At 51.3% G+C, this 25,750-nt stretch overlaps 9 protein-coding genes across 9 annotated transcripts; 6 read left to right on the forward strand and 3 right to left on the reverse strand.

Annotated features, from left to right (window-relative positions):
- Window positions 1–357: 357 nt before the first annotated feature.
- On the forward strand, window positions 358–2,909 carry N7468_006009 (uncharacterized protein; the record flags this gene model as incomplete). The annotated part of the gene is made up of 5 exons (XM_058475305.1): window positions 358–377; window positions 606–1,082; window positions 1,137–2,307; window positions 2,346–2,773; window positions 2,825–2,909. 5 exons carry the CDS (start codon window positions 358–360, stop codon window positions 2,907–2,909), a joined length of 2,181 nt encoding a protein of 726 aa, XP_058331045.1.
- A 928-nt stretch (window positions 2,910–3,837) lies between these two features.
- N7468_006010 (SKI complex RNA helicase subunit SKI2) lies at window positions 3,838–7,808 on the forward strand (the record flags this gene model as incomplete). Its single annotated transcript, XM_058475306.1, has 6 exons — window positions 3,838–4,067; window positions 4,135–4,367; window positions 4,510–6,665; window positions 6,718–6,997; window positions 7,053–7,240; window positions 7,293–7,808. The coding sequence occupies 6 exons, from the start codon at window positions 3,838–3,840 to the stop codon at window positions 7,806–7,808; spliced, it is 3,603 nt and encodes a 1,200-aa protein (XP_058331046.1).
- Window positions 7,809–8,752: 944 nt separating this feature from the next.
- On the forward strand, window positions 8,753–12,321 carry N7468_006011 (putative nonsense-mediated mRNA decay protein (Nmd5); the record flags this gene model as incomplete). Its single annotated transcript, XM_058475307.1, has 11 exons — window positions 8,753–8,842; window positions 8,915–8,993; window positions 9,073–9,530; window positions 9,597–9,715; window positions 9,783–10,975; window positions 11,032–11,163; window positions 11,220–11,545; window positions 11,575–11,685; window positions 11,742–11,763; window positions 11,818–12,111; window positions 12,164–12,321. 11 exons carry the CDS (start codon window positions 8,753–8,755, stop codon window positions 12,319–12,321), a joined length of 2,982 nt encoding a protein of 993 aa, XP_058331047.1.
- Window positions 12,322–13,394: 1,073 nt separating this feature from the next.
- On the forward strand, window positions 13,395–13,619 carry N7468_006012 (uncharacterized protein; the record flags this gene model as incomplete). Its single annotated transcript, XM_058475308.1, has 1 exon — window positions 13,395–13,619. One exon carries the CDS (start codon window positions 13,395–13,397, stop codon window positions 13,617–13,619), a length of 225 nt encoding a protein of 74 aa, XP_058331048.1.
- A 156-nt stretch (window positions 13,620–13,775) lies between these two features.
- Window positions 13,776–15,015, reverse strand: N7468_006013 (uncharacterized protein; the record flags this gene model as incomplete). The annotated part of the gene is made up of 3 exons (XM_058475309.1): window positions 13,776–14,735; window positions 14,797–14,922; window positions 14,986–15,015. The coding sequence occupies 3 exons, from the start codon at window positions 15,013–15,015 to the stop codon at window positions 13,776–13,778; spliced, it is 1,116 nt and encodes a 371-aa protein (XP_058331049.1).
- Window positions 15,016–15,801: 786 nt separating this feature from the next.
- On the reverse strand, window positions 15,802–16,738 carry vip1 (putative actin cytoskeleton protein (VIP1); the record flags this gene model as incomplete). Its single annotated transcript, XM_058475310.1, has 3 exons — window positions 15,802–16,399; window positions 16,487–16,573; window positions 16,659–16,738. 3 exons carry the CDS (start codon window positions 16,736–16,738, stop codon window positions 15,802–15,804), a joined length of 765 nt encoding a protein of 254 aa, XP_058331050.1.
- Window positions 16,739–17,126: 388 nt separating this feature from the next.
- N7468_006015 (uncharacterized protein) lies at window positions 17,127–18,050 on the reverse strand (the record flags this gene model as incomplete). Its single annotated transcript, XM_058475311.1, has 4 exons — window positions 17,127–17,345; window positions 17,453–17,710; window positions 17,761–17,834; window positions 17,909–18,050. The coding sequence occupies 4 exons, from the start codon at window positions 18,048–18,050 to the stop codon at window positions 17,127–17,129; spliced, it is 693 nt and encodes a 230-aa protein (XP_058331051.1).
- An 836-nt stretch (window positions 18,051–18,886) lies between these two features.
- On the forward strand, window positions 18,887–20,498 carry N7468_006016 (uncharacterized protein; the record flags this gene model as incomplete). Its single annotated transcript, XM_058475312.1, has 2 exons — window positions 18,887–20,119; window positions 20,151–20,498. 2 exons carry the CDS (start codon window positions 18,887–18,889, stop codon window positions 20,496–20,498), a joined length of 1,581 nt encoding a protein of 526 aa, XP_058331052.1.
- A 920-nt stretch (window positions 20,499–21,418) lies between these two features.
- N7468_006017 (carbamoyl-phosphate synthase (glutamine-hydrolyzing) CPA2) lies at window positions 21,419–25,241 on the forward strand (the record flags this gene model as incomplete). Its single annotated transcript, XM_058475313.1, has 5 exons — window positions 21,419–21,767; window positions 22,019–22,983; window positions 23,018–24,286; window positions 24,313–25,074; window positions 25,134–25,241. The coding sequence occupies 5 exons, from the start codon at window positions 21,419–21,421 to the stop codon at window positions 25,239–25,241; spliced, it is 3,453 nt and encodes a 1,150-aa protein (XP_058331053.1).
- Window positions 25,242–25,750: the final 509 nt, after the last annotated feature.

The raw sequence follows: 25,750 nt of genomic DNA on the forward strand, positions 1-25,750 counted from the left end.
GCCGATTAGGTTACAGAAGGGGGTAATGGGAGTAGTATAGTTCTTGCTGTTCTAGTCCGCTGACATTTCACGCGCGTTTCTTCTCAAAACTTCATCGCCTGAAAACACCCTCATTCAAGTTCTGGTCTCAGGTCGCTTCCGTCAACTTTTCCCAATTCAAGTCGCCGCATCCGTGAAGGGGCTTTCCCCGGCTTTTAGCTCCAGTCTTACGTCATCCGCCTGAAAGCGCCCGCGGCTGGGAATTCGGCGCATCGTGCTCGTGCTCGTGCTGCCACCTTCTGAGCCGTGGGGTACGCTTTTCGTCTTTGTGTTTTCAACTCAGAACATGTCGCCGCGGGCGTAGCTGTGTTGTTCACCATGGCCTTGGACTCGATATTGTGAGTTATCCGTCCTACCTTCTGTTCCCCATTCCCCTCCATGCCCAACCGTGCCGCTATGTCGAATAAGCTTTCTCACATATTTTCAATCTAAGATATTGCCCGACCGAGTCTCTCATTCTTCCAGGCAAAAGGCGCTTCTTTCCCCTCAGAATCCCCAATTTGTGAGTACATATATCCCCTCGGGTCCCTGCTGTCGCCCTACATACTGATAAGGGGAATTTGTAGTCATCCGCAACTCCGGCACTACATTAGCACTGCCGACCCAGACCGAATTTACGTCGTCATCGAGCGAACAATTTACGTGATCCATATTTCCTTACAGAAGAAGGAAAGCATAGCGACTATCCCATTCGAACCTCGTTGTTTGGCGGCTGGCTTTGGGTGGATCGCCGTGGGTGGACCAGATAACGGCGAATGCGCTTACCTCAAAATCAATGAAACGGAGCTCCAGGTCCGCGACGACTTCTCACCGTTCAACTCATCAGATGTCGACAGCGCGCTCCCAATCGACTTAGACATCCCATCACGATTGTCATCCCCGGCCTCAGCGAATGACGGCCCCTCTTTTCGCTATCGGCCACGGCGGAGGTTGGCCGAGCTCGCTCTTCACAAGATCGGAAGCAATATCGTCAACTCAGTTACAATACATCGTTTCCCTGCAAAAGGAGAGAATGGATTGCATGAAGATGTGTTGATCCTTAGGTATCAAGCCTTGCGCTAGATTATCCATGCCCCATTACTAACAACTATGGACAGCAATAACGACAAGAGTGTGACAATATACTCATTGACGCGGTCCAAGGTCCTTACTCTCATCCAGCACCCGTATGCTATGAATTATGCGACGATTTCGCCAGACCAAACAATCTTGGCCGCTGTGGGCGACGAAAACCGAGCGTATTTCTACGCAATTTCACGTAATTGGGAGTCGACAGTGACAACAGATGCCAGTGGGAATCTTCCAGATTGGGAATGGGAGTTGCTTCGTTGCGTTGAAATGGATATAGGAAGCCGTGTCGATGATGCTTGCTGTTTTACGATTGCCTTCTCGCCGTCTGGCCATTTATGTGCCATCGGCTCTCAATCAGGCGTCGTAACGGTCCTTGATGTTGAACTTATACATCAGACTGCTGACAACGTCGATCTGGCCGACCCCGTGATTTACCAATTCTCTTCCACCCGATCACATGCGGAGGGTGGTGCCGTACGTTGTCTGACCTTCTCCCCGGAGCCTTGGGACCTGCTTGTATGGTTAGAAGGTCATGGCCGAGCTGGGGTTGCAGACGTCCGGCAGGGATTCTTGCGCAGACAAGTCCTTCAATTAGATCTGGACGATCCCTCTCTGCAGGATACTCACCTAGATATACTTCCCGAATCCGCAGATATGAGCTTCCTTGAAGATCTCAACTCGCCAGATACCGGTACTCCTAGGCGATACCATCAAGGGAATGATCACTTGGCCGGGAGAGGTGACGACCCTCGACATCCTTCGTTGCGTGAAAATCTGATACAGGACCTGACAGAGAGAGAACGACTGATCATGGAATTTCTGAACACTGCCCGCTGGACTACACGATTAGAAGACGGGCTGACCGAGCGACCTGAACGGCCAGCAAGAGCACCCCCACCTCACAACCTTCCTCCTCGGACACGGCACCGTGAGTCCGAAGATGGGTCCCCCGCCTCTCCTCCACTCACATTAGACCCTGCCGAGGCTATACAAGACGAACAGTCAGGGCGTCCTGCCAGTGGCACTCCTACACGGCAATGGCATGCTCGACGGCAAAGTTCTGTCATTTTATCCCAAGAAAGCCGGCCTTCAGAAGCTGGAGCTTCGAGCTATGACCGGCAGCCAAGCGTCTATCTAAATTGGACGATGTCGCCCTCCGAATTGCAGTCAACTGCCTCCGATAACCCAACTCGTGCTGTTGATCCCGAACTTATTAACTATGATACTGGGTCCAGTCCACGGCCGCCCGAAGCAATCGGCCCTTCTCCCCGGCCCTTGATCTGGGTATCTCACCAGAAGCCCTAGCACGACTTCGGTCTCAACGTTCGGATTCTACACCTCGACGAGCGGATAGAGCACCAGTCACAGAAAGAAGATTTGATACAGCTCGACTCTCCAGCCATGAGGTTCGAGCGAGCTTAATCGCAGAACGTCATCGGCGCCAGCGCCAGCTTCCTAGTGAGACATACGGCCGCACTGCCTCTGAACGAGATCACCGACAGCGTCAACATGATCTTTTTTTCGAACAGACCCACTCGCCGCGATGGATCCGAAACATCATCAACGACCTTCCAGATCGAAGCATGATGCATGCCAGTGGGACTCGTGCCGAGGAACCAGATGCAACGGCGGGCGTTGGATGGGGTGCAGACGGGAGAACATTGTGAGTATTTCGAGGACAATGCCCCTATTGTCACTAACTGTACAACCTCAGGTACATTGCTACCCTTGAAGGAATTTTCGAGTTCCAACTGAATATTCATGATCGAAAGACATTCCCCGTGTTTTCATACCGATAAGGCACCCACCAATACTTTCCCCCTCTTTGGACTGGGCAAACTCAATGTTGCTACTGGTGATGAAACACTCTACACGAGTGGAAGCAGCTAACCCATTTCAGGTTCTTCCCATTATGACTTTCTATTTTTGTTTTCTTTAACTTGCTGGCCGTGTACCATGGCCTTCGATGTTATTGCATTTATTCCCGGTGCTAGGGGCGTATTGATGGGAACTTGTCGGCCGTTCTATCCTTTCTTATTGCACAGTCTCTTTGGATGGCTGGTCCCAGTACAAAAGTCTGAATGCTCATGATACTTCTATCCACGATCTAATTGTATATCCGAGGCACTATTCTTGTAGCCTGGTAGTCTATACTATACTCCGGAAGTAATTTTAACTTGACCGGGGTTTGAGAGAAGGCTTTCGAGAGCGCCCGCGATAAACTAGCCGACATACTTCACTCGTCATAGCAATCTCAAAATACCATTTTGGAATTACCTCATAAGCTCAATACAGCCCAGATATTCTTTTCTTCGATGTTTCGATAAAGAGCATCCTCGTCTAGCCCTGTGCCTATTACTTCCCGAAAAAGGCAATTTGCCCTGAAAGTTCAGTCTGGCTATCCTCATCAGATCTGAAATCGACTAATCAGGCAAGCGGTGCCCCGCAGCATATCATCATATTGCCCTGTTCCATTTTACCGCCGAAGCTATCTCTTACGGGGAGCCACTATAATTCTACAATTACCAACACAAAGAGACAATACCCTGTGTCGTGGCTGTTTTTTGAGGGGAACTTAGTGTTGAAGTTTCTTATCCAAAAAAGCCGTTGGTACTTTGACTTGCACCAGGCTCTCTATACATTGTCACGAATCGATGTGGGGTGCCCCCTCTGCTTTGTGAATTGAACGAAAACCTCGCGAAGTCTCTTGAATTTGTTGGGCTGACCATGGCAGACGCGTTAGCTTCGGCCATGGATCAGCTGGATCTAAATTCTCAGCATTCAGATCCCCTCTCGGTAGAGGCTTGCCTTTTGGAAGAGGAAACCGGGACATTTGCACCAAGCCAGCCGCGTAAACAAAATTACCAGGCCCCAGAAGACTTGTTGAAAGATCTGGAAGATGGGCTTTTGACACCATCTTCGACTTTCAGTCCTCGCTGGCTCAACCAGCTCCAGAAGTGAGTTCATTGCTTTACTGATGAAGCCCCAAGGAAAATATACTAAGCGAAGTACCTATTATCACAGGCGTTGGAACGTACAAAGCGATTACACCGATTTATTCGAAATTGCCCCGACCCAATCCCGAACCGTTACAAGATTCACTCGCGAGGGCTTGTTAGGACGAGTGACTGGATATCAAGAGATTACTGTTCCCGCTACGAGCGCCAATGCAAAAAACTCCACTTCGCTTCTGCGCCGGCCAGCTGGTCGAGCGGAGTTTGTTCGGGGTGCTGCTGGTTTCTTTCCATTCGCCCCAGGTGGCTTGGAAGGCGTCGAAGCAATTGCCGAGATGGAGAGGCAATGAGTTGGGAGAGAATACACGCCCTGTTGGGAAGCAAGGAGGCCTAGATCGAATTATCAACTTTGGAGCGGAAGGTGGCCTTTTAACAGTACCTCCAGGATTTGACCGTGGAGCGGCCTTCGCTGAAACAAGCTCTGGCGAGGCTGCGGAAGGGCGCGACGAAGTTGAACACGCACTCCAGCAAGAGGAAAGTGACCTTCTGATTGAAGGACCCGACACCAAGGCCCAAGAGGGAGTGGATGAAAAGGCTAGGATGAACGGTGCTGATCTCAGTGATAGTGAAGACGAGGATGACATCGACGCTTTACTACCGGTAGAGTTTCCCGCACTCGAGCCGCGGAATCAACTGCTTGCTGGTCTCCAGAAACAAAAGGGACGGGAATGGGCTCATGTCGTTGACGTGAACAAGCAAATCACGAATTTCCATGAGTTGGTCCCTGACATGGCTAGGGAATGGCCATTTGAGCTTGATACCTTCCAAAAGGAAGCTGTGTACCATCTTGAAAATGGCGATTCAGTCTTTGTTGCTGCCCACACATCCGCGGGAAAGACAGTAGTTGCCGAGTATGGCATTGCCTTAGCGGCGAAACATATGACCAAGGCTATCTACACTTCACCTATTAAAGCCCTGAGTAACCAGAAGTATCGTGACTTCCGGACAACCTTCGACGACGTTGGTATCCTCACCGGCGATGTTCAGATCAATCCAGAAGCCAGCTGCTTGATCATGACGACCGAGATTCTTCGGAGTATGCTTTACCGTGGTGCTGATCTTATTCGAGATGTCGAGTTTGTCATTTTTGATGAAGTCCATTACGTCAATGATAGCGAGCGAGGTGTGGTGTGGGAAGAAGTTATTATCATGCTTCCAGAGCATGTCACCCTTATTCTATTGTCTGCTACCGTGCCCAACACGCAAGAGTTCGCATCCTGGGTAGGCCGAACTAAGAAGAAGGACATCTATGTTATTTCAACCCCCAAGCGCCCTGTTCCGCTAGAGCACTTCCTCTGGGCTGGGAAAGACAAGTTCAAGATCGTTGATTCCAACAAGCGATTCTTAGAGAGTGGCTGGAAGAAAGCAAATGATGTCATGTCTGGCAAAGACAAAGAAAAGGCCAAGAAAGAGGTCGAAATTCAAAATGCCCAGGCCCAACGTGGAGGCCAGCAAGGCAGAGGTCGTGGAGGCCCACCATCTGGAAGAGGCGGTCCACGTGGGGGCGGCCGCGGAGGCGCACCACCCCAGAGAGGGGGAGGAAGAGGGCAAGGTGGGCGAGGACAGCCTGCAAACAGAGGAACTGGCAACATTGCTCGCACCGGGCGTGGAGGTGGTCGAACAACCGCAGCCCAAGATAAGACAGTGTGGGTCAATGTTGTTTCACATCTTCGCAAAGAGGACCTTCTGCCTGGCTGTATCTTCGTGTTCTCTAAGAAGCGATGCGAGGAAAACGCGGATTCGCTGTCCAACCAAGATTTCTGCAATGCCTCTGAAAAGAGTGTAATCCATATGTTCATTGAGAAGTCCCTCACCCGACTCAAGCCTGAAGACCGTACCCTGCCGCAGATCACTCGCCTTCGCGATCTTTTGAGCAGAGGTGTAGCTGTTCACCACGGTGGTCTGCTTCCTATCATGAAGGAGGTGGTCGAGATTTTGTTTGCGAGGTCTTTGGTGAAAGTATTATTTGCTACGGAAACGTTTGCCATGGGTCTTAATCTGCCAACCCGGACTGTCGTTTTCTCAGGCTACCGAAAGCACGATGGTAAACAATTCCGAGACCTCATACCTGGTGAGTATACGCAAATGGCGGGGCGTGCAGGTCGACGTGGTCTAGACACAGTGGGATATGTTCTTATCGTGGCCACCGGTCGCGATGAAGCACCACCCGCTGCATCTTTAAAGAAGATGATGCTTGGGGAACCTCTTAAGCTGAGATCCCAATTCCGACTAACATACAACATGATCTTGAACCTTTTACGCGTGGAAGCCCTCAAGATTGAAGAGATGATTAAACGAAGTTTTAGTGAAAACGCTACTCAGGCGCTTCTTCCCGAACACGAGAAGCAAGTCCAGATTTCCGAGGCCAGTCTGGCTAAAATAAAGCGGGAGCCATGTCAAATTTGCGATTTAGACCTGGCTGCTTGTCACGATGCTGCGATGGAGTATGAGAAGCTCACGGCTGAACTCCATGCTGGCCTTGTGGCATCACCAGTTGGCAAGCGACTTTTTGCCTCGAAGCGGCTTATTGTGTATCGAAAGGTATGTTCATTAATGAGTTCATTGATCGGGATTCCCAATAACGAGGCTCTAGGACGGAATGCGCACTGCAGGAATCCTTGTTCGGGAGGGCGTCAGCTCTGGACCGTTGCCCTGCATGCAAGTACTTGAAATCGGCACTCTCAGCAACAAACGACACCCTAGTGACATCTTGCCTTTTCTGGAGATCTTCCGCAAATACTTGCAAGATCTTCCTTCTACTGCTGCGCAAATGTCTCTGAAGATTATCAGTGTTCCTCTGAGGGATCTAGAATGTGTTACAAAAACACTTGTCAAGATCACAGGGCCAATGTGGTATCTGAAGATCAGGAAAGGTACAAGCCCTCTCTTTAACCATATTGGAAGAAAAAGCTAATTGTCCAGATTTAGAGGTGAACAAATTGGGCGACAAAGAATTTGTCAAGTACTCCAAATCGTGGCTGAACTCAGCATGGGATGAATTGGATTGGACCCGGGTAAAGGAGCTGCAAGTGCGTGACATTATCGCCAAGAGAGAAGCGTTGGTGAAGACCATACAGTCATGTCACTGCTTATCTTGCCCCGATTTCCTGAAGCACGTGAGTATACATACGGAGGGCATTACGTACTTGTTACTGACTCATTCATTAGTATGAGATGCAACATGACGAATGGCAGGTTAAGGAGAATATTTCTCAACTGAAACAGCTGATGTCGGACCAAAACCTTCAACTTCTTCCTGACTACGAACAGCGCATTCAAGTTCTGAAAGACCTGGGCTTTGTGGACGACCAATCTCGAGTGCAATTGAAGGGCAAGGTGGCCTGTGAAATCCACTCCGCCGATGAACTGGTCCTGACCGAGCTGATTTTGGAGAATGTCCTCGCCGAGTTTGAGCCGGAGGAAATCGTGGCACTTCTCTCCGCTTTCGTGTTCCAAGAGAAGACAGAAACCACGCCAACGCTGACTCCCCGGCTGGAGAATGGTCAGAAGACCATTATCAAGATTGCGGAGAAGGTGAATAACTTCCAGATCCTGCACCAGGTGATCCAGTCCAGCGAAGACTCCAACGACTTTGCCAGCCAACCGCGATTCGGCCTTGCTGAGGTGGTCTACGAATGGGCCAAGGAATGTCATTCAACCGTATCACCGATCTCACTGATGTGATGGAAGGAACCATCGTTCGCACTATTACCCGACTGGACGAGACATGCCGTGAGGTCAGAAATGCTGCGAAGCTTGTCGGGGACCCAACCCTTTACGCCAAGATGCAAGAGGCTCAGGAACTCATCAAGCGGGATGTGATCTTCGCTGCTTCACTCTATATGTAATGATAATGCGAAACCGATGCTGACGGTGCTTGATGCGTGATCAAATTCCTCCCATTCGATGAATGTAGCATGACAGCGGTGCAGGGACAGAATATGTATATCTCTGAGTTGTATGCTCATTAGTTACTGCTTCTAATGATGAGACACCCTTCGCATTCGTTGACTAACATGGCAAGGACGTAAATGCGTATTGTAGCAAGGTGTGGCAAATTCTGGGGATTTTGGACCTCCAGTCGTACTCGTTGACATAGAAGATCTGGAATGTAGCATAGAGTCATTCTGTACGCTACAATATGGGGGTTTCTGCTGATTTTCTACACTTGCTAACTAGTATTGGGCCCCCACTTTCCCCCTCTCCCGCGAAGGTGATGTCACAACGCCTGGGGTAGATTAGAAAGAAATACAGACAGGTCGGAGTCTCGAGAAACCAAAGATCTAGCAGCCCCCATGCGCCGTTGAGAATCCTTAGAAGCATCGCGAACCGTGGTAGGACGTGGAGTCGAAGTATGAAAATGCAGTAGAAAATCAGATTGTGCGGCCGCTGATTAGCTGCGGGGCGACCGCCCGAGAAAATCCCAGAATCAATTGTTTCTCCTTCCCCCTCGAACAACTTTTCCCATCTAGAAAACACACCAACCTTTTCCTCTAGGGACTTCTAGTCCTCATCCCCCTGAACTTGGGAATTTCTTCTCAAACATTCCCATCCCCGACAACCACCCTCCGGTCCGGGACTCCCACAAGTCTACTTTTTTTTTTTTTTTGTTGGCGCTGGGGTGCGAGATGGATGTCACGGCCCTTCGAGACCGCATCCAATCTACTTTAGATGCGAATGCGGACACTCGGCAACAAGCGGAGTTGGATCTGAAATATGTAAGTGGCCGCGAACTTGGTGGGGTGAATGCGTGAGACTGACCTCGTGGGGTTCCTTACCCCCCCTTCTAGGCCGAGACTCAGCCCGGCTTCATCAATGCCTTGCTAGATATTCTGCAAGGAGAGCAGAACAATGCCGTTCAGCTCTCGGGTAAGTCCCAACCCCCGATCCGCTCTCTACATCCTTTCGTGAGGTCCGAACCACTGACCCAGACTCCTGTATTCTATAGCCGGCGTCTATCTGAAGAACCGCATCAGCAGAGGATGGGCCCCTATCGAGGAAAACGCGCAGCGTGCGATTCCCGACAGCGAGAAACCGAACTTTCGCGAGCGACTGATCCCCGCCCTAGCTTCGACGCCCCCAAATGTGCGCGCCCAACTGGTTCCCCTGCTCCAGAAGATCCTCCAGAATGATTTCCCTGAACAATGGCCGGGTTTCCTGGACCTCACCCTTCAGCTTCTCGGAACGAATGACGCGAACACCGTTTATGCCGGCTTGCAATGCTTGCTGGCTATTTGCCGCGTATATAGGTTCAAGGCCGGCGAGAAGCGCGATGAGTTCGACAAAATCGTGGAACACTCCTTCCCTCAGTTGCTAAGCATTGGGCAGAAGCTGGTGGATGAGGAGAGTCTGGAAGCGGCTGAGATGCTCCGCATTGTTGTAAAGGCTTACAAGCATGCCATCTATGTCAGTATTTCGCGATACCCGGTGATTCTTACATGCAATAATAAACTGACCCTTTGTGATTTTTAGTTTGAGTTGTCCCCAGCTCTGCAGACCCACCAAGCGACAGTGGATTGGTGCACCTTGTTCCTGAGAATCGTATCGAAGACCCCCCCCTGCAAACTCCATGAGCGAATCGAAAGAGGAGCGTGAGATGAACCATTGGTGGAAGTGTAAGAAATGGTCCTACGCGAATCTGAACCGTCTCTTTATTAGATACGGCAACCCCACTACGATCACGAAATCTTCTACCCCAGACTACACCCCGTTCGCGAAGACTTTCATCACCAATTTTGCTCCAGAGATCTTGAAGGGATACTTGCAGGAGATTGAGAAATATGTCTCCAAGTCTCAATGGCTCAGCAACTCGGCTCTTTCGTATACATTGGTTTTTATGGAGGAGTGCGTCAAGCCCAAGGCGATGTGGGACCACTTGAAACCTCACATGGAGAACTTGATTGCTCATTTTGTGTTCCCAATCCTCTGCCAGTCCGACGAGGATATCGAGTTGTTTCAGGATGACCCTTCGGAGTACCTGCACCGCAAGCTGAACTTCTACGAGGAGGTCTCCGCCCCGGATGTTGCTGCTACAAACTTCTTGGTTTCGCTCACTAAGAACCGCAAGAAGCTGACCTTCTCCATTCTTAGCTTCGTTAACAGCGTGGTGAGCAAGTACGAAACTCTTCCTGACGATCAGAAGGAGCCTCGCGAGAAGGAAGGTGCACTCCGGATGATCGGGTCGCTCGCATCTGTAATCCTGGGCAAGAAGAGCCCAATTGCAGACCAGGTGGAGTACTTCTTTGTGCGCCATGTCTTTCCTGAATTCCGCAGCCCTCATGGTTTCCTCCGCGCCCGCGCTTGTGATACTCTGGAGAAGTTCGAACAGCTTAATTTTACCGACCCTAACAACCTGATGGTGATTTACCGAAACATCCTCGAGTCGATGACTGATCCAGAGCTGCCCGTTCGGGTCGAGGCCGCTCTTGCCCTTCAGCCATTGATTCGCCACGACATCATTCGCACATCGATGCAGTCGAATATTCCCCAGATTATGCAGCAGCTCCTCAAGCTTGCGAACGAGGTTGATGTGGATGCCCTTGCTAATGTCATGGAGGACTTTGTCGAGGTGTTCTCTACAGAGCTTACTCCTTTTGCCGTGGCATTGAGTGAGCAGCTGCGTGATACTTACATGCGTATTGTCGGGGAGCTCCTTGAGCGCAATGCTACCAAGGGTGGGGATGAGGATGGCTATGGCGACTTCTTGGATGACAAGAGTATCACCGCTTTGGGTGTGTTGCAGACTATTGGCACTCTGATTCTCACTTTGGAGAGCACCCCAGATGTTCTGTTGCACCTGGAGACTGTCTTGATGCCTGTCATCAGCATCACCCTGGAAAATAAGCTCTATGGTAAGCTATCCTTTTTCACCCTTCAGCAGGACTCTCTTTCTAACAATCGGTCACAGATCTCTACAATGAGGTGTTCGAGATTATTGACAGCTGCACTTTTGCTTCCAAATCTATTTCCCCTACCATGTGGCAAGCATTTGAGCTGATTCACAAGACTTTCAAGGCTGGAGCTGAGCTGTATCTGGAGGGTAAGTCACGCAACCCCCATGTGAGAGTATATAGTTGCTGACATTGTGTTATCTAGACATGCTGCCGGCATTGGACAACTTCGTTACTTACGGCTCCGACATGCTGGCCCAAAACCCCGCTTATCTAAGTGCTGTTGTTGGCATGGTTGAAGATATCTTCCGTGATGACAACGTCGGCGGTGTCGACCGTATCTGTGGCTGCAAGCTCGCTGAGACACTGATGCTCAACCTCCGTGGCCACATTGACCAGTACATTCCTCTGTTCGTCGAGTTGCCCATGTCAGTCATCAATGCGGAAGAGGCTCGCACCAAGTCTTACCGTATCCATTTGATGGAGATGGTAATTAACGCCATTTACTACAACCCTGTTCTTACTCTTCAGGTACTTGAGTCCAAGGGTGGACGAACAAGTTCTTCAGCACGTGGTTCTCCAACATCGACAACTTCCGCCGGGTGCACGATAAGAAGCTCTCTATTGCTGCTATCAGCTCACTTCTTACCTTGAAAGCAGAGAATGTCCCCGTCAGTGTTCAACAAGGATGGCCAAGGCTTCTGCAGGAGTGACCAGACTTTTCCAGACTCTCCCGGCAGCAATGAAGAGTATGTGTACCCGATATCCCAATTCTCCTGAGTTTTGCTAACATTCTTCTTTAGTGCGTGAGGAGGCCACCAGGGAATCTGACTTCAGCCTTGACGACGAAGGTGACGAGGACGACGAAGAGAATGACTGGGATGGCGAGGTTGAGTGGAATGAGGATGAGGTTGAGGAAGCCGTCGATGGCGACGTTGCCGATGAGAGTGCGGCCTACCTCGAATTTCTTAACCAAGAAGCTCAGAAGTTTGGATCCTTCGCCGATGATGACGATGAGGATCTGGATGAAGAGAGTCTTCTGGAGACACCTCTGGACAAGGTGGAGCCCTATGGCATGTTCAAGCACGTGTTCCTCAGTAAGTTGCATCAGCGGGGCTTTCCATTCGATCAAAAGCTAATCTTTCATAGACCTCCAATCAGAACAGCCACAGCTGTACGAGAGCCTGATCAAGGTTCTTGGTCCCGATGAGCAACAGATTATTCAGGCCGTCTTCCATGAGGCCGATGCAAAGGCAACTGCCGCCGCCAACGCAGAAGCTGCCGCTTTACATAATGGTACCCAATAAGCCAGCTGTCTGAGAATCCAACGCCTATGCATCAATGTGGGTGTTAGCTATCTCATCTGCTGGCTGGGAGGAGATGCTTGCTTGTTTTCTCCTAGTTCACGAGACATATGCCCATTTCATGTCTTTGCTCCTACGCTGTTTCTAGATCATGTCCCGTCTCCTGTCCATGTGTTTCTTGTCTTTCCCCCTTTGTCGCCCTCTATCGCTGTCTTGTTGGTTTATTTCCCCTTCCCTCACCATGTGTGCTCTGGAAAAAAGTCCCTCGCCCCCGCTCCCGCCCTTCCATAATGCATCACTGCACAGATTCCCCGAAGATATTTTCTTGCCTCATGGTAGTACATCAGCCATACTACGAATACTGAGTACATCTTCATGTCATCAAATGGCGTAAAAACTGGGGTGAAATCTTAAGCTAGGAGGAACTCCTAGCGGCGTATATCGTAGCCTAAGGTTGGTCAGCGAGCAGACGAATGTTGAATTGCACTACTCGTAGTACCCGCCCTGATGGTAATATACGGAAATTTGTCTCATTTTCAGCGTATGCTTCGCATGTTTCAGGCATCACATTGCAGTCCGATCGAGCTGTTCCGCCGCGACGCACGTGACGATCTATCTATACAACCATTCAACAGGTTGAGGGATGATGGATATGATATGATATCATACCATCCAATCTGGTTTGCAAGCCCACGGATAAAGTTCAAGATTTGGCTCATCTGGAGACTGACAGCTCTTTTGTGGGTCTCGGAAGAACCAGCCCTGGAGCGACTGGACTCTGGAACGTCATCATGATGAAGCGTTGAGAATAGCCTGTTTGCGTCTTCGGCCACAACACTTTTTAAACTCCTCCGCTTCTCAACGAACCATTCACTCTATTTTAGGCAAAGCAACTTCCACGAACCATATTTGCATTTTTCTATCTACCGAAGCTTTTCTTCTTATCCTGGCATCAGGTGAGTAAGCACCCTAATACCACATTGCACCCGAGCACGCACTATTACGTCTCGTGGGAATCTGTGCTCACAGTATCATAGCCTCCAATCTCTGAAAGCCAGATCCAACTTCCCACTACAATGTCCGCACCCAACTCAGGCCGTCAGTCTCCCCCCGAGGAGCGCCAATCTGGCATCCAACAGGGCCAGCCTCCCGCCACCGGAAAGATGGGGGCCTCATCATCGGCCCCGCCACAAGACTTCGCGCAACAAAAGTCCGACGAAACCAAGAATGCCAAGCTGGAGAGCAACCCGGCACATCCACTGGGACATATCGAGGCGGAAAAGTTTGCGAAGACCAAATGAAGGAGGCATGCGCGGAGGTGCAACATAATAATCAACGATCGAATTGAATAGCAAGTTATGATTCTTAGTACAAGGCTCAATGCAAAAAATTTAAAAGGTCACTATCTCTAAGTGTAGAATACTACCAGTATTAGGAGAAGTGTGTCCCAGAACATTTCAAAGCTCGCGACGGCGGTCCAGGACTTCTAGCCATTCCCCCAATGCATCGCGCTGGACTTGCCAAACAGTAGCACCCAGGCGTATGATCTCCGGCCCAAAGTCATCCAGGAACTCTTCCACCGCTGGCTCCTCTTCAAATAGCATTGATCGGTATTCCTGGTCTGAACCGAATGTGATCGCCCGCCAAAGCTTTTTCCACCTTGCAACCGCGCTGAGAGCCTCGGCACTTTGACTTTGAATATTACTAGCCACCATGTAAAAGGTGGAAGATTTCGCATGCACTATTCTCGGCTTGAGAAGGCGCACCCTGGCAAATTTGCTGAACCTCCAGACGGTATTGAGAGGCTCCCATCTTTCAAAGTTGTGAAGCAGAACCAACATCGAGCCCCCTGGCTTGAGATGTTCAAGACCAAGAGCTAGCTGGGCGATAGTTAACCGGCTTGCCTCTCGAGCTTCTCGATAGGGAGCTCGTGCATGCGCTCTTAGGACCTGACCATCACATATGACCAGGTCGAAATGCTCGTCGGGTTTGAATTGTGTCGGTAGGAACTTCCCAGCATCAGGGTGGCTGTCCTCGATCTCGTCGATGCCCATATCGGTGGCAAGCATATTGATATCGAGGAAGCGGGTGTTGACTCGTGCTTGGATGTCTTCGGGCAGAATGACGCGGAATCCCCCGGCTTCCTCAGGTAGGGTAAATGCCGCCGCTGTGGCTTTCTTGTCTTTCTTCAGAGCTATCTCTAAGAATGCCCCCGGGGCCATACACATATCCAAGATAGTCGGAGACTCTGCCGTGGTACCAATACCAGGAAGTCGGAAAACACCCGTACAGGCGTGCAACCATGTTCCAATGTGTTTCAATTGCGTTCGGAATATCGATCTGTCCTTTGAAGAGGCCTTGTCGGAGCTTTTGCGCTTTTTCGAGAAACAAGTATCACCAGCTGGATGTCTCCAGCCCTGCAAGAGAGACCAAGTATTAAGATATGGTAGAATAGATGGTATGATCGACAAGGCTCACTTGTTCTCGCCGTTGACTGAGGGTTTGGAACTCAGGGCTATGCTCCAACAGATAAGACTTGAGAGTTGACCTAACATGTTGCCGTCTTTTGTCAAGGTCAAAGCTCCCTTCGAGGATTTGAGGAACCTGTCATGTTATCTGTCAGCTAGAAAGGGTACAGCCTCGAGGCTTTGAAGCTTCTATCAGCACCTCGTCCGAACATGAAGATTGTTCATTCATGGCTTTCGGTAGGAGATTTACTCTGAGCGCTTTCCGTTAATGAAAACAGGGAGATGGGAAGTCTCTCAGGTGGCTTGCTACCGGTACGGGGGCCTACTGTGCTTTTGTACTAGTGTGCCGTCAAACAGAGATGTAGAACCAACAATCAAACAAATGTTGCTCGAGGTTCACAACTGTGCAATAGCAGGCATCAACTATGAAATCCAATGGCGTAACCAATGATGTACGTACCGGCTATATATCTTAGGATAGACATTCAGCTTTCCCCTTCGAGCCCGGGTGAGGCTGAAGCTACACTGGTAGGCTGCCGCTGCATGAAAGGACAGCTGCTCGGAGGCTCAGCCACCCCTGCCCACCCAACAACCCAACATCCATAATGCACAGCTTTTACCAAGGCAGCTAAAAGTTACTGGAAAGGCAACCTATGGAAGACCCGGGTCTGTTATCAACATGTGCTAGTATAGTATAGACCAGTCTGTCTGGTATTAGTACTTACAGCATTACAAACCCCCCTTCCCCGCGGACTAGGACTACGGGACGTAATCATTTACAGAGCTACACATGAGCATCGGCTTTACTTAGAGAGGGTATTTATTAAACAAGTAAGGGCATGTTCATTCGCTCGCAGGGATGAAATACTAGCGGTATCAAGTAATTGCCGAGAATCGAAATCACATCACGTTCATAACCTCGTAGCAGGAAGAAGAAAATTATAGATAGAACGAGCCAGCATAAATAAGAGGCTAACTCAGTACACTACCCTTGGAACGCATTCAAGCCTTAGGCTCAGTGGGGAGCAGCCGCACCAGCAGCATCAGCAGGAGGGACAACCGTAGCAGCAGTCGAGGGAGCTGGAGCCGCAGAGTCACTCTCCGTCTTGCCGCTCTTCAGATCGGCCAGACGACGAGCCTCGTTGTGGATATCACGAACTTGCTTGTCGGTCTGGATGTAGAAGTCACGCAGCTTCTGGCCGGTGGGGTGCTCAAGAGCCTTCTCGAAGTAGTGGCTCAGGCCAGCCCAGGCGCCACCAGCCTTGTTGGAAATTTGGTAGCTCTGGTCCAGGCTCTTGGCACGCTCAGTAGCATTGTACTTGGCATCAAACTTGGAGAGTGCGTCGGTGAAGCGAGTTGAGATACCGTGCTTCTGGTCCAGCTCGATGGCCTTCTTGAGGGCATTATCGCTCAGGACGTAGCCGTGAGCAAGGTACTCAGCAGCGATGCGGGACCGAGGCTTGTCCTCCTGAGGGATCTCGTGCTCGTCCTCGTTGGCCTTCTCATTGGTGGCTTGGGCGCCGGCGATGTCGTCGAGCTGCGACGCGGCTTCGACATGCACAGAGGAGCTGCCGAGTTGGGTCTGGTCGAGGAGGAGGGCAGTCTTTGCGGCACTGGTTCCCAAAATATGTTTGTTAGTTTCGAATGGGCTGGTAAAAGTATAGGCTACGCGCATCGCGCAGGGTGCGGGGTAAACTCACGCATCCTTCTCGAAGGTGACACTGGCGGTCTGAGGAGCACCAGCCTCAGCAGAGCTGGGGGTGATGGACAGAGACGTGATCTTGCCACTATGGAAGAGGTTAGTCAATGATTTTTCCCTAAGCTTTCTGGCTGAGGGAAGCATGTTGTCAATCGTCAGGGGAAGCTACTCACCAGAAGCTGAAGAAGTCGCGGACCTCCTTCTCGGTGGTGGTAGGGGCAATGCCCGAAACGTGGACGGTAGCGCCAGACATGATGGAATGGATTATGAGGAATGTGAGGTGAAGAGGGAAAAAGAGAAAGGTAGAGAAATAGGAGAAAGTCAAGGTCCTTAATACTGACAGGTTACGCCACACATGACGTAGAGAGGGGGTGCACCGCCGCGAATGTGAAAGTGGGGGCAGGTGTTGTTATTATTACGCCTGATGGTGGAATGATGTGTCCAAATCCAGGTATTGGCTACGCGTTTTGGAAAAATTGTAACCTAAAACACATCGGTGTTTTGTAGAGAGAGGGCAAAAAAAAAGGAAAATAAAATTGGACAAAAGAAAGTAAAGGACCATGTGAAAATGCACCTGCTCCTGGCAGCGCTAAAGGATGTGAGGTAGAAAGTAAAGTCCCAATAGGCAGCAAGCGAATCTCTCACCCTGCCTGTGTGTCCACTGGATCCATAGAGTCTTCCTTCTGCTTCTTTAAAACAAGCTCCAGTTCGCGAATCCGCCGTCGCAGTTGCTCGTTTTCCCGCCGCGCGGCCTCCAGTTCAGCTTTATGCAGTGCAACCTCCTCGTACCGTCCTGGCGAATTGCTCGAGAGGCCAAGATGGGTTTGGGATACAGAGGTCCGATGGGGGATATGGAAGGGCTGTGGCCATAGTGTGGGAGTTGTTCTGGATGAGGGTGCTGAGTGTATGATGATACAGAACCGATCGACGGACGTCGAGCCGTTAGAGATGGTTCACGACTTCTCACCGGGCGCGAGGGGTCGGCAGTTCGAGAAGGAGCAATACCAGTGACACTGGCGGTGGATTGATGTTGAATAGAAGCATTCTGTGAGCTTAAGCTTGAGGATGATCGTTGCCGCCGGGAAGAATGTGTGGAGTTGCTGAAAGTGGGCGACCCAAGTGGCCCGTCTGCCGCTTGATCCAAGGTTGAAGTAGACGATGCAGTGGATGCTACCGACGCAGTCTGCTGTCGAAGAGCACTCAGCTCTCGCGTCAACCGGTTGACCTGCCTTCGGTTAGACGTAGCCCGACAGTGGGGTTGATCAACCATCGTACCATCGACTCTTGCTCTTTCTCTAACATCAAATGCAGGTCGGACGGGGTAAGTGGCTTCGGATGTCGCAGGGGCTCTAGGATGGAGCACCCCGGTTAGTTTCTAGTTGCATCATATAAAATAGCACGGGAGTCCCAGATGGAACCATACCCTGACTTGTACCGTTTGGGCCATGCTCGCTGGACCCTGAAGGGCTCTCAAGCTGGTGCGGGGAAGGCGATGCGATGGCCGGAAGCATCGTAGTAGTAGCTCGGGGTCTACGAGGAGTGGATTCGGTTGGATCAGAGGTCATTGCGAAGTATCAAGCTCCTCCGGGCCGGCAGAGGGGGTTGACAAAAGGTCGGGTAGGGGGAACCTATGATTTTTACTTATCAGCAGACCAAACAAGCCCCTTGATCGGAATGTCATGAAACATTCCCGACCCAGGAGGTTGATAATGAGCTCATCTCAGGAGAAGAATCTGCCGGGCCGTGCACCACTCTTTGTACTTGAATCGAGTATTTTTGGCCCTGCAACCTTTGTTACATCTGCGGAGGCGCAGCACTACTTCGGACCTGCATCGGAAAGGAAGTGCATTCTTTCGGGTATTCCCCTGACTAACACGGCAAACAACTATTCAGAGGTTACATGCAGATTTAGATGAGGCTGATTTGTGTGGAAACTTTGGCCTGCCCGATAAAATGAGGATATGCTCTTCCCTGGGGGATCTACATCGATGATGATGTACCTGGTGCTCAGGCCCCTCGTCCTAAACAGACTTGACGTTGTGCCTGACAACGGGGTTGTCATTGATATTGGATCAGCTAGAAGGAAATAATGGGGTCCCCTCGCAGCCCCAAAGCTAGTCTTGAAGCATAGAAATCCTACTTCATACATCCTGACTTCCTGACTATTCTATTGATCTCCACCTTATCTACTGTGTACAAAGTTCCCCCCGGCCCGCAGGCGAGGATCTGCGGATTACGTAATCGCCCGAAAAAGGCACCTGGGCAAAACAATGGGGAGGCGAGCTTGCCATGCTCCTGTTCAAGTCATTCTCTGTTGTTCGTGATCTGGTCATGAAAGGAGAGACATGATCGAACAAATTAGCTGCTACGCTCAAGCATCATTTTTTTTTCCACTCACGCCATGGCCCGACCGTCCGAATCTTCTACCCACATTCCATCCTTCGCGAAGCCACTCTCTCCTTACGTCAAGCCGCAGGAAGACGTTCTCCGCATACGCCAGGCATTGACGGTGTACCTGCGCTCGCTGGTGGTCTACGACGATACCGATGCATCCCAGGACTCCTACCTCGCCCTCTGCGCCCCCACATATGCCGTCGCCGACGTGAAACGCACACCCGCCGATCTCCTTGGAATGAGAAAGGAATATCTCCAGGCTCTCCAGGCCAATGTCGCCGCTAGGAAGGATCTTCAGAAGGCATCAGAAGATGTGCAGCTCCTTCGGCGTCAACGGTTGGCCAGGAACCGCCCTGCTGAACCGACTGAGGCGCAGGACCCGGGCGCGGAGCTGCGAGATTACCTTTTACTCCTTCGAGATCGACGGCGCCATAACAAGCTTCAAGTCTTCCAACATTATCTAGAAGACATAAGGGCGCGGAAACCGGCCGATATTGAGATCCCCGAAGATAGCCTGAGCCCGGATCTTCGGTCTGAAGGGTTTGATCTGGACACACCAGATCGCACCGGCTCAGAGGCCGACTTGGAAGGGCTGGTCCATAAACTTGAGAGGGCAGTGGTGCGTGCCAGATCCCAATTGGATCAAGAGAAACGCCTATTCGAGGAGTTGAAATCTCGTCATGAAGCTGGCAATGCAAGCATGCAGGAATCTTCTTCTCTTTCCAGGGCCAAGGCGTTGAAGCGTACTCGTGACGAGTTAGTTCATTGGGTCGAAGAACGCTTGGTCGCGGAAGGTGACCCTGACGATAGCCTGGTGCAAGAGCTCCCACCGGAAGAAATTGAGGAAGCCCAGCGGCTGCTTGAACAGTATAGGCAGCGGATTCGGGAACAATATGCCATATATGTACAGGCTCGCCAGGACCTCTTGAATAGAGCTGCCAAAGCCTGCCAACCGGTGATCTTGACGACAAAGCCCTCGTACCGGTCAGCGAATCGATCCGATATTGTCCCTGAAGAAGTTCCGCCACCTAACCCCTGGGATGTTTTGTCTTATGCCAACGAAGTTCTTGTGCCCCTCTCGAAAAGTCATAAATCACTGGCATTACAGAAATCCTATCTATCCGCTCTTCTTGGCAAAGAAAAGTCGACCACTCTCCGCGCGCTGAACCGGTTAAGCGACGAGAGTCACCTTCTGCCCGAATATCCTATCCTAGCTCGGCAGCCTCGTTTCAAGAATGCTGTCGCGGCCCTCAATCCCCCCCCGCGCCCAGCCTCAGGGCCCAGAGACTGGCTCGCTTGATGAAGTGGTAAGGCTTGCCGAAGCATGGTCTTTTGCATCCGATGCCGCAGCAACTAGCCAGCGTGAATACGTGCAGCAGAAAGTGGGACTTGGAATTGAAGTTTCACGCGATGCGCGAACATTATTGGAGGAAGTGTACAAAACCTTGAACCAAGATCTCCGCAGCGCCCTGGAAAGCGGCCCAGAACAGCAAGCTACGTCAGATATCTGGGCCTCTGAGGCCAAATCCACTCGAGGGGCTAACCTCAGTGGGTCCCGGCTGGAAAAGCGACCGAAAGGGCCTTGGTCAGGCTTGAATGGGCGAGTCGGAGTCGAGTAGGCCCCACTGCTAAAGAACTTTTTTTTTTCCTTTAAGGTATTTTCATGGAGGGGTCCTAGGCGCCAGGTGCATACTAAACTCAATTCTGCGTATACGCTGCGTACGTTTTGGATCCTCAGAGACGATATGACTCATATCTACACCTGGAGTTGAATAGATCACATATTCTTATTTCCGTGCTTTCACATGCTAGTGATACAAAGAGCCTCGTCGAATAAGTATTCTCAGTAGGCTAGCAATAGGCTAGCAGTGGCGTCAGGATGCCACTAGGTCCCAGAATGGCCCTTCCAGCCATGGACCGTGCAGATCCCCACAGATAGCGAGAGATACGTGCTTGGGGTTGTGCGGTCCGGCATCGGCTCCCCAGCTCCCAACATTCAACAAGCGACTATGTCTTTGGCGATGGATTCCAGAGTCTTGGAATGCTTGCCTTGTGCCTCTGGAATCCGCGTCTGATTGGAAGTGCTGAGGATCCTCAATATAGAGGATCTCAAGGGTTCTCCGCAATCTACTAATTTAGTCCAAGGTTTTTAGCTAGTTAGTTACCCTGCATGACTCATCCTGGAACTAGGAACCTTTGGCCGCCGCAACAAAGGAAAAACCCGGGCATCGAACTTGAACGCTTAGAGTATCTGAGTATCTCCGCGAATAGCAATGGTGCCTCGGATAGTACAATTGCTTTCAAACGTATTTACTAGCTATGAAGTTCCCCCATTGTCCTGGTTAAGATCTGTATTTCTCTTCTTCGCTTGGTTCTTGCGAAAAGCAAAAAAAGTGGACCAGATACGGTGAGGCATGCACCAATAAGCGGTCGGTGGGGGGATGGGAAAAAAAAGACCTCCGGAGCGTCGACTCATCTTTTAACCTCCAACTTTCCCACTCTCGGGCCATTGAACCTTTGCATTTCTCCTTGAGGCGCCATGGTTCTTGCTGCTCGCTGTGGGCAAGCGGCATCTCTGCTGCGCCAGCGATGTCTCGCCGAGACTCGCTCGGCTCTCCCTCTTCGATCTTTCTCCTCTCAGCCCGTCCGATCAACGGCTTCTGCTCTGCGCCTACAGAAGCTGCCCTCGCCTGCTCGCTCTCAGCAGCTGCGCTCTTTCTCGAGCTCCTTGCGCATTCTGGCCCAGGCCCAGAAGACCCCTTCCGCCGACTCATATCTCGCTAGCGGTGTTGTTAAGCCCGGCAGCAACCTCGTCGATGTGAAGAAGGTCCTCGTCATTGGTAGTGGTGGTTTGAGTATCGGACAGGCTGGAGAGTTCGATTATTCCGGTACGTCAAAAGAAAAAGAAAGAAATCCAATTTCTCATTGGTCAATTTATCCCCTATCGCATTGCTCAATGCTTTGGGCTGGGGGTTCGTGCGGTGGGAGCTCACACGATAGCTTCCCTATCTCGCTACAACGCGTGGGGAAATGCCTTTGACGCTTGGAGCTATTCACGCAAACCTCCAATTGTTTGATTTTGAAGGTTGGGCAAAGTAATTATCATTGGTGCTAATGTATGGTCTTTCCCGTTGAACAGGCTCCCAGGCTCTGAAGGCTCTCAAGGAGGCTGGTGTCCAGTCCGTCCTGATCAACCCCAACATTGCGACTATTCAGACCGACCACAAGCTGGCCGATGAAGTTTATTACCTCCCTGTTACCCCCGAATATGTCACCCACGTTATCGAGCGTGAGCGACCTGACGGTATCCTGCTCACTTTTGGTGGTCAGACTGGCCTCAACCTGGGTGTGCAGATGAACCGCATGGGTATCTTTGAACGGTACGGTGTCAAGGTTCTCGGAACCAGCATCAAGACCCTGGAGACGAGTGAGGATCGTGACCTCTTCGCCCAGGCCCTGAAGGAGATTAACATCCCCATCGCGGAGTCAATTGCTGTTGGTACCGTGGACGATGCCCTGAAGGCCGCCGAGTCCGTCGGTTACCCCATCATTGTTCGATCCGCGTACGCTTTGGGCGGTCTGGGTTCCGGCTTCGCCAACAACGAGCAGGAGCTTCGTGACCTTTCTTCTCGATCTCTGTCCCTCGCTCCCCAGATTCTTGTCGAGAAGTCCCTCAAGGGCTGGAAGGAGGTTGAGTATGAAGTGGTTCGTGATGCGGCCAACAACTGTATTACCGTTTGCAACATGGAGAACTTTGATCCTCTCGGTATCCACACCGGTGATAGTATCGTGGTTGCCCCCAGTCAGACTCTGTCCGATGAGGAGTACCACATGCTGCGTACCGCCGCCATCAAGATCGTCCGTCACCTGGGTGTCGTCGGAGAGTGCAACGTCCAGTATGCTCTCCAGCCCGATGGCCTTGACTACCGTGTGATTGAGGTCAACGCCCGTCTGTCGCGTTCCTCTGCCCTGGCCTCCAAGGCTACCGGCTACCCTCTTGCCTACACTGCCGCCAAGATTGGTCTCGGCCACACTCTGCCTGAGCTTCCCAACGCGGTCACCAAAACTACCACTGCCAATTTCGAGCCCAGCCTCGACTACATCGTGACCAAGATCCCCCGATGGGGACCTGAGCAAGTTCCAGCACGTGAACCGTGACATCGGTAGTGCCATGAAGTCTGTGGGTGAGGTCATGGCCATTGGTCGTACCTTCGAGGAGTCCCTGCAGAAGGCCATCCGTCAGGTCGATCCTAAGTACATCGGTCTTCAGGGTGATCACTTCGAGGACCTGGATGATGTGCTTCAGAATCCTACCGACCGCCGTTGGTTGGCTGTTGGTCAGGCTATGCTTCACGAGGGCTACTCCGTTGACAAGGTCCACGAGTTGTCCAAGATCGACAAGTGGTTCTTATACAAGATCCAGAACATCGTGGACTGCCACAATGAGCTTAAGGAGATTGGCAGCCTTTTCGGCGTTAAGCAGGAGATGATGCTCAAGTCCAAGAAGCTCGGCTTCTCTGACAAGCAGATCGCTCTCTTGGTCGGTTCCACCGAGGACGATGTTCGTGCTCGCCGTAAGTCTTTCGGCATCACTCCCTTCGTCAAGAAAATTGACACTCTGGCCGCTGAATTCCCTGCCGACACCAACTATCTGTACACTACCTACAACGCCACTTCTCACGATGTCACCTTCGATGACCATGGAACTCTGATCCTGGGTAGCGGTGTCTACCGTATCGGTAGCTCCGTCGAGTTCGATTGGTGTGCTGTCAACGCCACGCTCTCACTGCGCAACATGGGCAAGAAGACCGTCATGGTTAACTATAACCCTGAGACTTACTCTACCGATTTCGATACCGCTGACAAGCTTTACTTCGAGGAGTTGAGCTACGAGCGGGTGATGGATATCTACGAGCTCGAGAGCGCTAGCGGTGTCGTCGTCTCCGTCGGTGGTCAGCTTCCCCAGAACATTGCTCTGCGTCTGCAGGAGACTGGCGGTGCCCACGTGCTGGGTACTGATCCCCAAGACATTGACAAGGCTGAGGACCGCCACAAGTTCTCTCAGATCCTTGACAGCATTGGCGTTGACCAGCCTGCTTGGAAGGAACTTACTTCCGTCCCCGAGGCGGAGCGCTTCGCCGAGTCAGTCGGCTACCCTGTCTTGGTTCGCCCCAGTTACGTTCTATCCGGAGCTGCCATGAACGTCATCTACAGTGTCGATGAGCTGAAGGAGAAGCTCCTGAACGCCTCTGCCGTCTCCCCCGACCACCCTGTTGTCATTACCAAGTTCATTGAGGGTGCCGAGGAGATTGATGTCGATGCCGTCGCTTCCAACGGTAACCTGCTCGTCCACGCTGTCAGTGAACACGTTGAGCCCGCTGGTGTCCACTCCGGCGACGCTACCCTGGTTCTTCCCCTGTCAACCTGGATGAGGCTGTCATGAGCCGTGTGAAGGAGATCGCTCAAAAGGTCGCCAAGGCCTGGAACATCACCGGTCCCTTCAACATGCAAATCATCAAGGCTAACCAGGAAGGCGCCGAGCCCCAGCTCAAGGTCATCGAGTGCAACCTGCGTGCCTCTCGATCCTTCCCCTTCGTTAGCAAGGTCCTGGGTACCAACTTCATCGATGTTGCCACCAAGGCCCTGGTTGGTCGTGATGTCCCCGAGCCCGTTGACCTGATGCAGGAGAAGCGTGACTACCTTGCTACTAAGGTGCCTCAGTTCAGTTGGACGCGTCTCGCCGGTGCTGACCCATTCCTCGGTGTCGAGATGTCCTCCACCGGTGAGATTGCCTGCTTTGGTAAGGACCTTGTCGAGGCCTACTGGGCTTCTCTCCAATCCACCATGAACTTCCGTATGCCTGAGCCTGGTGAGGGTATCCTCCTCGGTGGTGATATCACCCAGACCTACCTGTCCACAATCGTCGACTACCTGAACCCTCTCGGATACAAGTTCTACGCTGCCAACCAGGAGGTCAAGGATCACATTGAGTCTACCTGCAAGGACAACGTCTCTGTCCAGGTTATTGAGTTCCCCAAGAATGACAAGCGTGCCCTCCGTGAGGTCTTCCAGAAGTACGACATCCGCGGTGTGTTCAACCTGGCCAAGACCCGTGGTAAGACCCAGCTTGACGAGGACTACGTCATGCGCCGCAACGCTGTGGACTTCAGCGTCCCCCTCTTCATGGAGCCCAAGGTATGACCCATCCCTCTATCCCATTGATTCTCAGTATTTTTACTAACCTTGGTTCAAAGACCGCTCAACTGTTCGCTCAGTGTATGAACGAGAAGATGCCCCGTGTTGATGGCATCCCAAGTGAGGTTCGCACCTGGTCCAACTTCGTCGGCGGTAAGCTTCTGTAAGTGGTGATCAGCACAAAAAGTCGAAAAAGCCCTTCCTAGCCGCATATTCGCCCTGCCTTATGCGGCGTCATGGGTGAGGCATCTTTGTTGATAGATTGCGTGCATTGTCTGTTTGATCCTTCAACTTCGCTCCCTCTTTGTATGGGATTGTTTTAGGGCAACAGTTACCGGGTCTTGTTTAGCTGCCCCCTTCCCCTTCTTCCCTAGGTTTCGTCTTATCATTGGATTTGAAGATCGGAAACACTAGGATGAATTGGGTCTGTGCTTTTACTGGGGGTTTATTGCCTGTAGTTGTTTGGTTATTTGTTTGAGCGGCAAAAATATTTTCATATCTACTTCATTTAAGTGTAATGTTATTCAAGAACTTTCACTCTATACTATGACTTCCATGAAATGCAGAATGTACTGTAGTCCTTGTATCCTTCAGCCCACTGGAACGTGCCGAGCCGCTGACCTCGCGACTTGCTGGCTGATTAAGCAGTTCTTCCGAGCATTGAGTCTCGTGTGGT

The sequence above is a fragment of the Penicillium chermesinum genome (assembly GCF_028974085.1).
Source record: "Penicillium chermesinum strain IBT 19713 chromosome Unknown utg000004l:1.0-3345178.0:1.0-3348027.0, whole genome shotgun sequence".
NCBI classification, from domain to species: domain Eukaryota; kingdom Fungi; phylum Ascomycota; class Eurotiomycetes; order Eurotiales; family Aspergillaceae; genus Penicillium; species Penicillium chermesinum.